The 13,524-nt window shown below is 39.6% G+C and overlaps 1 protein-coding gene across 5 annotated transcripts in view; it reads left to right on the top strand.

Moving 5' to 3' along the window:
- LOC110840440 (cyclic nucleotide-gated cation channel) overlaps positions 1-13,524 on the top strand; it is a 206,190-nt gene that overhangs the window by 77,388 nt on the left and 115,278 nt on the right. For all 5 annotated transcript variants that reach the window (XM_087346759.1, XM_087346754.1, XM_087346758.1 and 2 more), the window contains exons 3-5: positions 5,918-6,155; positions 6,392-6,616; positions 7,517-8,158. In XM_087346759.1, the coding sequence (XP_087202885.1) occupies positions 5,918-6,155; positions 6,392-6,616; positions 7,517-8,158 (1,105 nt within the window). The remainder of the gene's footprint in view (positions 1-5,917; positions 6,156-6,391; positions 6,617-7,516; positions 8,159-13,524) is intronic.

The raw sequence follows: 13,524 nt of genomic DNA, 5'->3' as shown, positions 1-13,524 counted from the left end.
TTCATATAATCCAACAGTATTTAAACTGAAGTTTATTCAGTCTAATGACGATACGTGTTGTTGAAACAGAAGGTTTTGCCTGGAATACCTGAAGTTTCACTTCAATGGAAACACACAACGCTTGTTTACTCATGTGCGTCAGAGATCATAATACAAGCTACTGTGAAATAAACAGGAGTAGTGTAAATATTCACCCAAGTCTGAAATTTGTTCTACGTTCTCTCCCGTTGTTTTCATGTATTACAGAAACAATCACAGTTCAACAGTAGACGTACCATTACTTAGTAGGACTCTACGTCATTGTACCTCTGTATACTGTCAGGGCAGTGACTGCGTTTACCCTCGAAGACTTGTAGTCAACATTACTTGATATCATGAGGGGTAGAATAAAGCAAGTACAGTCTGACAAAAGGAAACCTGTTGTGAGCTTCGAAATAACTTTCCTTGTTCACGATGTTTCTGTAAAGTTTCCGCGTTTCAGTAATTGTATCAAACCGCACATATCCTTTACCTCTAATCTGATTAGTTTAATGGTGACTTCTTCTAACATGTTTCCAGTTTCTAGTCCTCAGTTAACTACGGTAATGACAGGTCGGTTCCTTGTTGTTTGCAGTCTATACTACGCGTCGTACGTCGTCTACCAAAAACTCAGAAGTTCGCGAGGCCACGTCCATTAGCTTGTCATACTCCTTGCAAAATTAAACGTCAACAAGGCTTAAAGTTCGTAAACATTGCACTACATGGATTAGTGTCATTTATTAGAAGTTTGTTCGGTATGAAGATTTCTGTCTTCTGGGTTGTTGCGCTGTGTAGTCTGGTCGATGTTTACCAACGTTTCAGAGGTCATACTGCCTCCGTCATCAGGGCGATGAATGTGCCAATTGACATCGACCAGACTACACAGCGCAACAACCGAGAAGACGGAAATCTTCATACTCTGATGACGGAGGCAGTATGACCTCTGAAACGTTGGTTAACATCGACCAGACTACACAGCGCAACAACCGAGAAGACGGAAATCTTCATACTCTGATGACGAAGGCAGTATGACCTCTAAAACGTTGGTTAACATCGACCAGACTACACAGCGCAACAACCCAGAAGACAGAAATCTTCATACTCATCGCCCTGATGGCGGAGGCAGTATGACCTCTGAAACGTTGGTTAACATCGACCAGACTACACAGCGCAACAACCCAGAAGACGGAAATCTTCATACTCACCGCTGTGAAAACCCCATATCATACATTCGTTCGGTATATTCTTATAAAAATGAATATAAATAACTTTACAAATATTACGAGCTCGTATGGTATGTTACGAACAAATCGTTTTTGTAAAAGAAAAAATGTAACGTTAGATGTCAGATGCGCTATCGACATTCTGAGTTAGTTTTTATGCAATTTTCCTTCCATATAAATTAAAGCGAACAGAATATTTAATGACGCATGGTTATAACCTAATGACGGCGAATAGCTGTGCTGACTGTATCAGATGGCCGATGAATCACGCGTGCTAATATGGATGTTGAGAACGTGTAACGTTAGACACGCAATTTAATACGAGCATATCAAGTATCACACCTTTTCCTTTTTTAAATCGCTGTGATAATTGTTCGTGGTAGATATGCACAAAATAACACAATTTTAACACTGTAACAATTTCGTCTCCCACTTATTTCTGTGTGGTTATAGTCGCAATATTAATGAGGTAATCGGATTACAAGCTGGCTCATTTCATTTGTTGTTCTGGTACAGTTCAATATCGTTTCTCGGCTTTTTTTTACACGGTGGAACGCCGAAGACTAATGCCGATTTGGTTTCGGTAGCTTCATATTATCTTCAATACCTTCGGCACACTACTTGAATGTTTTTTTACGAGACCCCCCATATTAATGACTATGCCTACCATAATAGATTGGTATCTGACGTATCCATGATTATGACGAACCCCTGTTCCAGATTATTTAATAGTATGTAAAAGACACATTTTTAAAACAATTAGCACTGGTATTATGTAAAGTCACGATAGGACTTTCATCCAAAAAATAAATACGTAATCAAAAATAAAACACGTGCTACAAGCGGCACTGTCACTAAGTCTGATTCAAAAAATTCATGTGAATGTATAAATAAAATATATCGGTAGATGGCTGTCTTCTATCAGATTACACTGCGCAAGAACCCAGAAGACAGAAATCTTCAGACTCACCGCTGTGAAAACCTCAAATCTTACAATCTACTTGCCGCTTGGATTGTGTGCGTTAGCTGGAAGCCTGCAGATTCGTGTTCAGATTACCCGCGTTACAGCGGTGATGGAGAAGTTGCCGCATAAGCGCGGCGAACATTTCTTGTCGTTTTCACACTTCGCTATCCTGATTCCTCTGTCGCCGTTTCCCTAGTTATTTAAGGCCGTCGTCAGATCTTATTTGCAGTTGGTACAGCATCGTTGGACAAGCAAGCAGTCTCTTTTTATCAGCAGATATTTTCTCTTATTCTGAAGAAATATTTGTAATGAAATATTCGTTTTTGCACAACCGTTGTTCAAGATCAACAGCATAGTATCTAAAGTTTTTTTCTTCAGGATTTTAGACTTTATTCAATGACGTTAAGAAACAAAGTGTTGAAGACGTATAAAAAGTGTAAAATTGTGATTTTTCAGATAATACATTCCTTTGTTTTGTGAGAATTAAATAAACCTTATCACCTTCTCAATAGTTTCAGTGATAATTGTTTAATATCTTATATAAACGAATTATTCTACGTGTTTCTTCTCGTAAGGTCCCAGCCGTTTCAAAATTCTTGTTCACACTCTTCAGCACTGTTTATACCGCGTCACAATTGACTTATTAATCATGCCACCATTTATATTCAATCAACTTGGAGAACAATAATTAATAAATACAAGCAATATTAAATAATATTAATAATAATAATAATAAAGAAAGATATCGGAGTAATAACAAATGAACGAAGAGAAATTTATTTTCTTAATAGGAATGTTTGTAATCAAGACGTATCCAGACCAATAACAGTCTAATAAAAATAAGATTTCCCCCAGTAGCAAGTGTGATGTTAACAGTAATGAAATAACAGACCCCACGCAATGAAAAACATATAAGGAGAAGCTTGATTTTCCAAGCTCTTATAAACTATCTCGGAAACGAATATCTGCATGATAGACCTAGTGCTGTGACGTGGATTTGATTGTTTTTGTTTATGAAATAAATTATCTGCGTTTCCACGGATTCTTTAAATAAACAAGTGTAGTTACTTTTACGGTAAGGTGGTATCTCCGCCACGGTGGTCTAGCGGTCAGAACACTAGCCTTGTAAGCCTGGGGTCCCGGGTTAAATTCCCGGTGGTGCTCAAATTTATAACTTGTGTTGGGCAAGGCTGTGGTCTAGGCATCACGGAGTTTTCCTCCGTGGCATCCCAACAATTTCTCCATTCACACACAGAAGAAGGCAATGGCAAACCACTTCTGGATCATCTGCCAAGAACGTATATGAACAGGTCCCAGTCCGAGAAAAGGATGGAAGGATCCTGTTCATATGGACCTGTCGTCAGACAGAACACTACAAAAAATAAAAAAGGTGGTATAATATCATATAGGCATACAAGTTCGGTCATCACAAGGAAAATACTGATTACTGTTGTTAATAAGTTTGTCAGAACTGCGAGCTTTAGTAATATCGATTTAGTGACATTTCGACTAAGCAACTCCATTACATTTTGCTTCTAATAAGCTGTGGCGTGATCGTGGACCATAGAAATCAATAAGGATAAGTGTCAAGGTCGTTTGTTTATCCTGGGGACTTGGACCGATTGAGACTTTTCTTACTTTGAACGGACGGAAGATGCCATTTGTAAACGAAGTGAATAATCTCGGTGTAATCTTTGATAAAATCATTCCACGGAGATTACGCATAAAAATATCGAAAGCAAGCTATTAAGCGGTCCCTCGATAAAGTTATCATTATATCAATAATGACTTATGTCTGCACCAGGCACCCATATTTTGAAACAGCGGCTCCTACAAAACAAGGTTCTGTTCACCACTGGCAATTCTGTAAATCGCATACCAGCCCGCGATTTGCATTCGGCTTTAAAAATTCCACACGTTTGCGAAATCATCGTATTCCAAATGTCCGCGTTAATGGACGAGGTGAAGTCGAACACAGAAACTGTAGTAAGCTTAACCCTTCGAAGCCGAAGATCGTCTAAATATTATTTATGAATTCAGTCCGTACCGCGAAGAAAACACTACACCTCACCATTACGAAAATCAGCTGGTTAACCCTTTGAAGCCGAAGCTCGTCTTCATAATATTTACGAATCCAGACCGTACCGCGAAGAAAACACTTCACTTAACCATTAGAAGTCGAATCAGGCGGTACCACATAAGATTTAACAAAAGAACATCCCAGTCAAAGCCTTAAGCTCGGTAGCGATGTGACTGAGCTACCGTTTTAGCTCAGAGCAAGATAAGATAAGGTAAATGTGCTGCACACTGCCTGCTCTGGCAGGGACAATGTATGTATACTGCACATAATGAAATCTAAACCTCAAATGTGTACATACAATGAAAGATGTATGTTTGTATAGATCTGACAGAGACAAGGACAGATGATAAATGACAGGCCCGCCCTCTCGTCAGAGAGGACGCCACGTGACGTACTGTAACGGTCATTTGGCCGAACAGAGATTCGACGCGAAGACAGACTGCCTGACCGTCAGTTGTAAAGTGACTTGAACTTCGGCGTTCAATACGAAACCTGAGCACGTGGGGAGGTACGCTCAGTACTACCCGTGATTATTCTTCATGGCCTCTCGTTTGTGGGTGAGTTCACATTCCTATATTGCCTCACAAAGGGGTGTCTAGGTTAGTTGTGGACACGTGACGTCATATTCCTGACACTGAGTTGTGATACTAACTTGCAGACAAACATCCGGTAGCATCTAAGATGCCTTCGTATAAAAATTATCTGAAATACTTTGGTGTAGTGAAAGTGTCTTGTAGTGTTGTTACAGATACACTGTGGTGCTATAAAAATCCGGAGTTGTTTTCTGCGTGTCTCGAGTATTGTGTATGTTTTTCATTTGAATAGTAGTTGCGGACCAGTGAAGTTTACGTTGCTTCAGAGAAAGTTCCCCCACTACTTTCCCCTACATTCCCCTATCACGCCGCCCAGAGGCCATGAAGAATAACACGGACTATACCATCCGCAGTTCCCTTTCACTAGACGCCCAACCACTCTTAACCAATGGCATTCGGCGGATGTGTATTGATGAACCGGATGAATGCATAAACGGCAGAAGTCCGTGACACGCTGTAAGACCTAATAATTACAACCATCAATTCTGAAGCTTGTAGCAGTTTAACAGTTTGAAGATTGCTGTCTTCTGGGTTGTTGCGCCGTGTAGTCTGGTTTCAGAGGTCCATGCTGCCTCCATCATCAGGGCGATGAAGACAGCAATCTTCAGATTAATCGCCGTGAAAACCTCAAATCCTATATAGTTTAACGGTTGCTAAGCCTCACCAATACGGCAAACATTGATGCAAATTATACACTATATTAAAAAAATTAAATACAGAAATTGAATATTATCAAAACGTCAGAGAATGACATGTGATCGGTTTCATCGAAGCTAAAGGAAAGTTCTGAAGACCAGGTAATCTAGAAGCTCCCAGTGAATCTTCTGTGTTGCTTCAATGCAATACCTGGCGTGGTTACGACATGTGTCACAGGGTGGACACCAAGTTGTTCTCAGGCCAAAAGTATTTATTACTTCTGAGGCAGGGTGCACGCCTCAACATTATACACGATCCGTGTTATTGACTTACGTCGAAGTGAAGGTACTTCAAAGCATCTCTTTGCCTGTTTGTTGTTCCTGATGAGTGTCTGTCCTCGCAGAGATATTTCTCGTCGTCGCGGGACTCCCTCGCGGCTGCCTATGTGAACCGGGCTGCTGCCGTCTCATCTACCGCGTCCGAGCTGGACTTGAGCCGAAAGACTCGACGCCGAGACCTTAGGGGACGCCTCAAGCTGCCACCTACCGTCGCTTTAGCGTCCTCAGTCTGTGGTAACGAGCCGCCACTGATTGGACACTGGGGACATCGCGGTGCATCGGGCGGTGGACCTGGTGGCACAGGTACTTTTCGTCAGTCACCTTGTGGCTGGTCTCTTGTTCGTTTCTCTGAGACTTGTGATGGAACATACAGAATGCAGTTGTTTCAGATCCATGTTGAACGAATGAAGACGACTTCTCTAGTCTCTAATATGCTCTGTACTTTTCCACTCGTCCTTGCATTGAAGGCCCGTGTCTTTAGGATACTCGTAGAAGAAATACTCACTTGGAAGGAAACTCGATTCGCTGTTCTGTTCCAGGACCCGATTCGAGCAATCAGAACGGTAATTCCTGTGGCGGTGCCAATGGTTACCACACTCGCCGGCTAGGCTACTATCCTCGCTTCAGGGCCGGCGCGCCCAACTGGTCCTTCGTGTTTGACCCCGCGGGACGCCTCTGTTACTACTGGTCCATGGTCGTGTCGCTTGCCTTCCTGTACAACTTCTGGGTCATCATCTACCGATTCGCCTTCCAAGAAATCAACGGTTTGTGGCGTCCACGTATTTACGAGTACATAAGGATAAAATTCAAATTTTTCGGGGACGAAGCTGACAAGTCAGAATGACATTTATTACGAAATCAGGAGGAGATTAAATTCAGGAAATTCTTGCTGTCATTCAGTTCAAAATCATTCATCCTACCGTCTCATATCAAAAAATCTAAATATTAAAATATACAAAAGTGTAATTTTGCCAGTGGCGCTGTATGGGTGCGAAACTTGGTCTCTCACATTGAGGGAGGAACATAGATTGAGAGTCTTTGAGAACTGAGTGTTGAGGAAGATATTTGGACCTAAAAGGGAGGGAGATCTTGGAGAAAGTTTCACGGCCTGTACTCCTCACCTGGTATTGTTAGGTTGGTTAAATCGAGGAGGATGAGATTGGCGGGATATGCAGCACGCATGGAGGAGGGGAGGAGTGTTTACAGGTGTTTGGGAGGCTTGAAGTGTGGAGACCGACGTAGGCTTTGAATGTAATTCACTAATCTTTCATCCATTTCTCATGTCATACAGTAAGGCAATGCTCGTGTGTGAATTTATTAAAAGAACGAAGACATGGAAATGAATTTGTGAAGAGTTAGGTCTGTCCTGATACCGAGCCAATTATTTACTTAGGGAGGCTGTCATTAGCTCAGGGATGTTTATAAGGATTCGATCCTTAGCACTAGTGGGATAAACATGATAATTTTGCTTTAAAATATAATGAAATAAATAGGTTTGAACCACGGACGTTTGTCGCAAGGACTGTGAAATTCCTTAAGTCCACAACATAGCCTAATATATTTCGGATAAGCCAAGTAGCTTTGATCTTTTGTAGTGCAATAAGACTTGGTGTTCCTTGTTTATTTAGTGACGTCAGTTTGAAGGTCCCTTGTTCTGTTTGCAGGTGAGACGATAGTGGTGTGGTTCTGTCTTGATTACCTCGCCGACTTCCTGTACCTAATCGACATCGTGTTCCACTTCAGAACGGGTTATCTCGAAGACGGCGTTCTTCAGACAGACTCGACAAAGTTACGTAACCACTACATGAACTCCACCACGTTCTACATCGATTGCCTCTGTCTTCTGCCGTTAGATTTCCTATATCTTTCGATAGGTTTTAATTCTATACTTCGTTCGTTTCGTCTTGTTAAAATCTACAGGTTCTGGGCTTTCATGGACCGTACAGAGAGACACACAAATTATCCGAATCTCTTTAGATCTACGAGTTTAATACATTATTTGTTAGTGATATTCCACTGGAACGGTTGTTTGTATCATATAATATACAAGAATAACGGGTTTGGTAGTAAAAACTGGGTTTATAGTGACAGTGAAACTGCAGACGTCGTGAAACAGTACCTGCAGAGTTATTACTGGTGTACTTTGGCGCTGACCACGATCGGAGACTTGCCTCGGCCGCGTAGCAAGTTCGAATACCTTTTCGTCATCGTCCAGCTGTTCTTCGGACTCCTCCTGTTCGCCACTGTACTGGGTCACGTGGCCAACATCGTCACGAGCGTCAGCACGGCCCGCAAGGAGTTCCAGGGTGAGTACTCGAGACCCACTGGACGCACTAGCGAACAGTTTAAATGTTAATGTAAATTTCAGTCGTTCTTAGAATTAAGTTATGTGTTATAAATTAGCTGATGCAATTGTTCTTAGTGAGAAAATTGTTAGAAACGGATTGTGAGATTTGAGGTTTTCACAGCGATGAGTATGAAGATTTCTGTCTTCTGGGTTGTTGTCGATATTCATCGCCCTGATGATGGAGGCAGTATGACCTCCGAAACGTTGGTAAACATCGACCAGACTACACAGCGCAACAACCCAGAAGACAGAAATCTTCATACTCTGATGATGAAGGCAGTATGACCTCTGAAACGTTGGTAAACATCGACCAGACTACACAGCGCAACAACCCAGAATACAGAAATCTTCATACTCTGATGATGAAGGCAGTATGACCTCTGAAACGTTGGTTAACATCGACCAGACTACACAGCGCAACAACCCAGAATACAGAAATCTTCATACTCTGATGACGGAGGCAGTATGACCTCTGAAACGTTGGTTAACATCGACCAGACTACACAGCGCAACAACCCAGAAGACAGGAATCTTCATACTAAGAATCGCCCTGATGATGGAGGCAGTATGACCTCCGAAACGTTGGTTAACATCGACCAGACTACACAGCGCAACAACCCAGAAGACAGAAATCTTCATGGAAACGGATTCTTTACGAGCGGATTAATGATTTCCGAATAGGATAAACAGACTTTTAAGTTCTTTCGTAATGAAGATATCAAATGCCTGTGTTTGTAGAATTTCGGAAAAAGATTTCATTGTGGTTGAACGCAGGTTTGATGCGCCATTTTGTTACTCAGGACAGTTCGATTCAAGTACATCGCAGAGCAAATTAAGACAAAAAACATATTTAATCGGATTTGAATTATAATGTATAAAGTTTATTAAACCTTTTCTATTTATTACGTTATTTGAATCGTGTTTTTGGTATTTAAATTGGAAATATCAGTTCAATGTTGGAACCTTCAGACATCTGATGCTTTTTTAAAATGGCCGTCAAAGTTTATTCCATTTTTAATTCTGTTGTTAAGGGATCTTGTGGTACTGGTGTCAAATTCAGCGTCTTCATTATGAAATTTCTAAAAGTTTTAATTAAACTTTTGTGAGAGACGTGGTTTGTTTCAGGCGATTAAATTTCAAGCGCGTAGGTAAAACTGGACCCAAATTGTATTCGCTTACAAACTGCTGTCTTAAGTTATTTAATAACTATATTATAGACCAAAAGCTTCTTTATTACGGTTACATGTGGTTATAAGTCCTGTAATTATTGCAGGTTTAAAGTGTTTAACGAAAGTTTCTTGAGAGTAAATTATTTTGTCTGAATAGATCGCTCGTTACAGTGGGACCATTTCAGATAAATTCAATTATCGGTTGAATACAGCACGTAAGCCTAAGGGTACATTTCTATTTAAAAGCAGTTTCATTAGTACAAATATAGTTTTTGCATGAATTTGCATTTTAATCTGACAGCGTTTGTATGCAACGTTTAGATTAGAACAGCTAAATTATGTTTTAACCAGATGACAGCATAGATTCATTTTAAGTTGGTGAAATGAACTCGGTTTATCTGCAGCATAATTCGAATGTAATTCTATGTCTGAGCGGAACTGCATTAGTAGGAACGCCATTATAAAATGTTTGGATAAATATTTTCCTAGATATGGTATTTTAGTGCTGATGTTTGTATTTATAAATAATCGTTATTTTATTTATAATGAATATTCGTGGATATTAATAGGTTTTTTTTTGCTGTGATATGATTGACGTTGAGAGAGATCATCATAGTTGAATGTAATACTTTTTAAACCTGTATTATATACTATAAAAATCGATATCTTCTTCGAGTAAATATCGAAATATATGTATTGATAGTTTAAACTGCTTAGTTGTTTAGTTAACAGATTTCGTGCTCTGTCTATCCGGCAGGAAGTCATGTTCAAACAGCAAATTTCCCTTTCTGGAGAATTTGCCCCTTAAGTAACGAACTACATAAAGAAACATTAAAATATATTCCGAATTTCGTAAGAAAGTCAACATTTCAAACTTTAAAAGAAAACGTGAAATCCGATTTGTCACTGTTAAGACAACGTTAAGGAGACAATAATATATACTTATGAGTAAATTAAGAATATAATTATTATACTATGTTTACAGACGGACACTTAATTTTCGATTTACGTATTCATTTCCAGAACACTGAGTTTCAGCAATACACAAACTCGGGGGGGGGGGGTGACCTTGTAAAGACGATAATTAATTTTGACTTTACATAAAGTGCACAGAGTTTTTATAATTCCCTGGCCAACTATGTTTGTCTAGACGGATTTTCCTAAATGGAGTTAATTAATGTTCAGAATACCTAAATTTTATTTCAGACGTCAACGATATAAAAACACAACTCAAGACAACATATTCATGATTTCACTGATTTGAAACACAAAACAGATTTCCCAGTAACAGTTATTCGTCGTTTGTTTTATGACCGCAAATATTTTAATACGGTGCGATTTTTTTTTTTTTGTAAAGAGAATTAAGTTAACGACTGTTAAATGTGAAGAGTTTTGTATCTGGGATGCTGTGAAAATTAACCGGTTCTATCGTATGAATACGTGTTAGCATTATGACGGAAGCTGGTATACAAAAGGCTTATGTATGTATGTGGAGGCCCAATCATGACTCCATTGTGTGACGTAATCAGACCTTCACGCTTCAGCTGTTCAACGCAACAAATGAACGTCTAAACGCGTTACTTTATTTATTCTATAAAACACAGGGCACTTCTAACGTACGCTTTCGAGTACAGCCTGCTTTATTAATAATGCCATGACACTTAATATAGGAGCTTTTACTTAAGATAATGTTGATTCGTTCTTAGAATACTGAAAATGCGAAGTACATCCTTTGTCGAAGAGCCACAGTTAGGTTAAGGGTCATAGGACCTGACCTTATTCAAAGCCATTTTAATTCGGGCCAGAAAAAGTATTCAGTACGTGTTGTGTGGGAATATGAAAACAAATTTAAACTTTCATGTCTAAAGAAATACAGCAATTTCTCATAAACCACGGGCGTTATGTCCACACAAAAAAAAAAAACATAGCTGATGGAAACACTGAGATATTATGGGAAATTTTGTGCCTTTGTTAACAAACAAGGAGACTAGGAATGTCTTCGTCGGATTACACAATGTTTACAAACATGTATTTTACGCCGAACATTGATGCACCTATTTAAACGTTTATAAGAATAGCAATTATTAATTAAAAAAATCTTCCATTCACGATCATTACTGTTTGCATGTAAATGTTTGTCTTTTTAATTCGTAGAAGCGATATATTTGTATTTCAGTGCACATAATTCGTGTGTTTTTAAATTAGTTTGCTACCTTCAGTAAAATACACTTTCTTCTGTGGTCTTATAATTCATCGACAGACTGCAGCATAAGATTTCTTCTTATAACAAATAGAAGACAGACGGTCATCAATTTATCATTCGTTCCCGAGAATTATTGATAGTTCCGTCAAGACGGAGGAACATGGATGGTCCTCCGAACAAGTCTCTTGTTGTAAAATACGTATTGACGGGAATGACTGGCGATTATATTGTCAACAGCTTCATGCGCATACCAAGCTCATCACATGTTATAGCGTAATCATCGTTTAACTCCACTAAATTGAGCATTGATAGCGTTGGTTTTACCGATTGTATTAAATATTTTACCACTGTGGTCCTGACTCGAGTGGTATAATCGTACCAAACACACCGATTCTGTTTTTAAAAGTTAAGTTTCCTGGCTTCAGAAATGTTTAAGTATGCAGTGAATCATGCATTATATGAACCTTTAGCGCAGTAAAACTGATTATATATTCAGGTAAAGTGATATTACTACATATTACGAACGTGTCTCTTGTGTCTGTGCGGAGGGATACATTAGTTGAAGTGTGCTGGTATTTATACGTCACGATCAACCTAAAATTGAATTAGCTCTCCACATCTTAGACACTTCCGCCTTGGATTGTTATTGTGTTCTCAGTGTCTTCCCTATTATCATGAATTCTAACATGGTGAGTGGGGGGAGAGGGGAATTTGTTATGGTTGCCTGTTATCTAAGCTGGAATGAGGCATAGTGTGAGATTCAATAAAATTTGAATTATACAAAAGGATTTTGAAACTTCTTCAACTGATGCAATCTTTTATTTCTGTGGGTTTTTTTTTTAATTTTTTTGTTAGACAAATATTTGAAAGCCCGAATATCATTTATTTGTATCCGGTATGACTCATTATTATTTTATTATTTTTATTTAGTGTTCTGTCTGACGACAGGTCCATATGAACAGGATCCTTCCATCCTTTTCTCGGACTGGGACCTGTTCATATACGTTCTTGGCAGATGATCCAGAAGTGGTTTGCCATTGCCTTCTTCTGGGTGTGAATGGAGTAATTGTTGGGATGCTACGGAGGAAAACTCCGTGTTGCCTAGACCACGGCCTTGCCCAACACAAGTTATAAATTCGGGCACCGCCGGGAATCGAACCCGAGACCCCAGGATTACAAGGCCAGCGTTCTAACAGCTAGACCACCTCATCTTATTAATATTAAGTGTTCTGTCTGACGACAGGTCCATTATTCTGCCCAAAAAGAGTTCGCCAGTTTTCCTTGTTTACGCGTACAAAATCAGTTATGGAAGCTCGAATAAAGCGGTTTTTATTTGGAATTACGTACTTTGCAACCATTATGAAGACACCTTTTTGTATTATGCGCTACTTTCAAAAATACAGCATGAAGAACATCAGGCAGAGTTATGGGACCGCCATTAGAAGAATATCAAATGTATTCTAAATTGTTGTTGGCTTTGCCCCCCCTGGAAATGCTTATTTATTTTTATTCATAAAGCATTGCAGCATTCAAATACATACCGGCGAAGGTAACTGTGAGGATACAAGTCACGTTATCCTGCATTAAGGTTACATTTAGATTTATTGACTGTGGAAAGCATTTTGAAAATAGTAGTCAACCTGTTCTTGCTTTCTTTCCGTGTTCCCTTTTCTCACCGCGGTCCCCCCCCCCCCCCCACTTACAGAATCTTGTTCTACTCGTACTGATATTTACCTCACACCCATTACAAGTTCGTAAATCCTTTTAGCTCTGTCCTCCACCATAAGAGGGCTACTGTTACCCCTGGAGAATATTTCTGGAGTTCACGCTAGGGCACTTTGTCATCTCTTGTGAATTCCTTCTAAACTACACTGCACATTTGCATGCTTCTAGGATCGTTTCTCTGCGATACCAGGACACCTGTTAATCGTCGCCAGTTTAAATGTTCCTCCA

The sequence above is a fragment of the Zootermopsis nevadensis genome, unplaced genomic scaffold (assembly GCF_977971745.1).
Source record: "Zootermopsis nevadensis isolate Lab colony 2312 unplaced genomic scaffold, Znev_1.0 Znev_ptg000010l, whole genome shotgun sequence".
In the NCBI taxonomy this organism is placed as follows: Eukaryota; Metazoa; Arthropoda; class Insecta; order Blattodea; family Termopsidae; genus Zootermopsis; species Zootermopsis nevadensis.
This window is presented reverse-complemented; position numbering and strand designations above follow the sequence as displayed.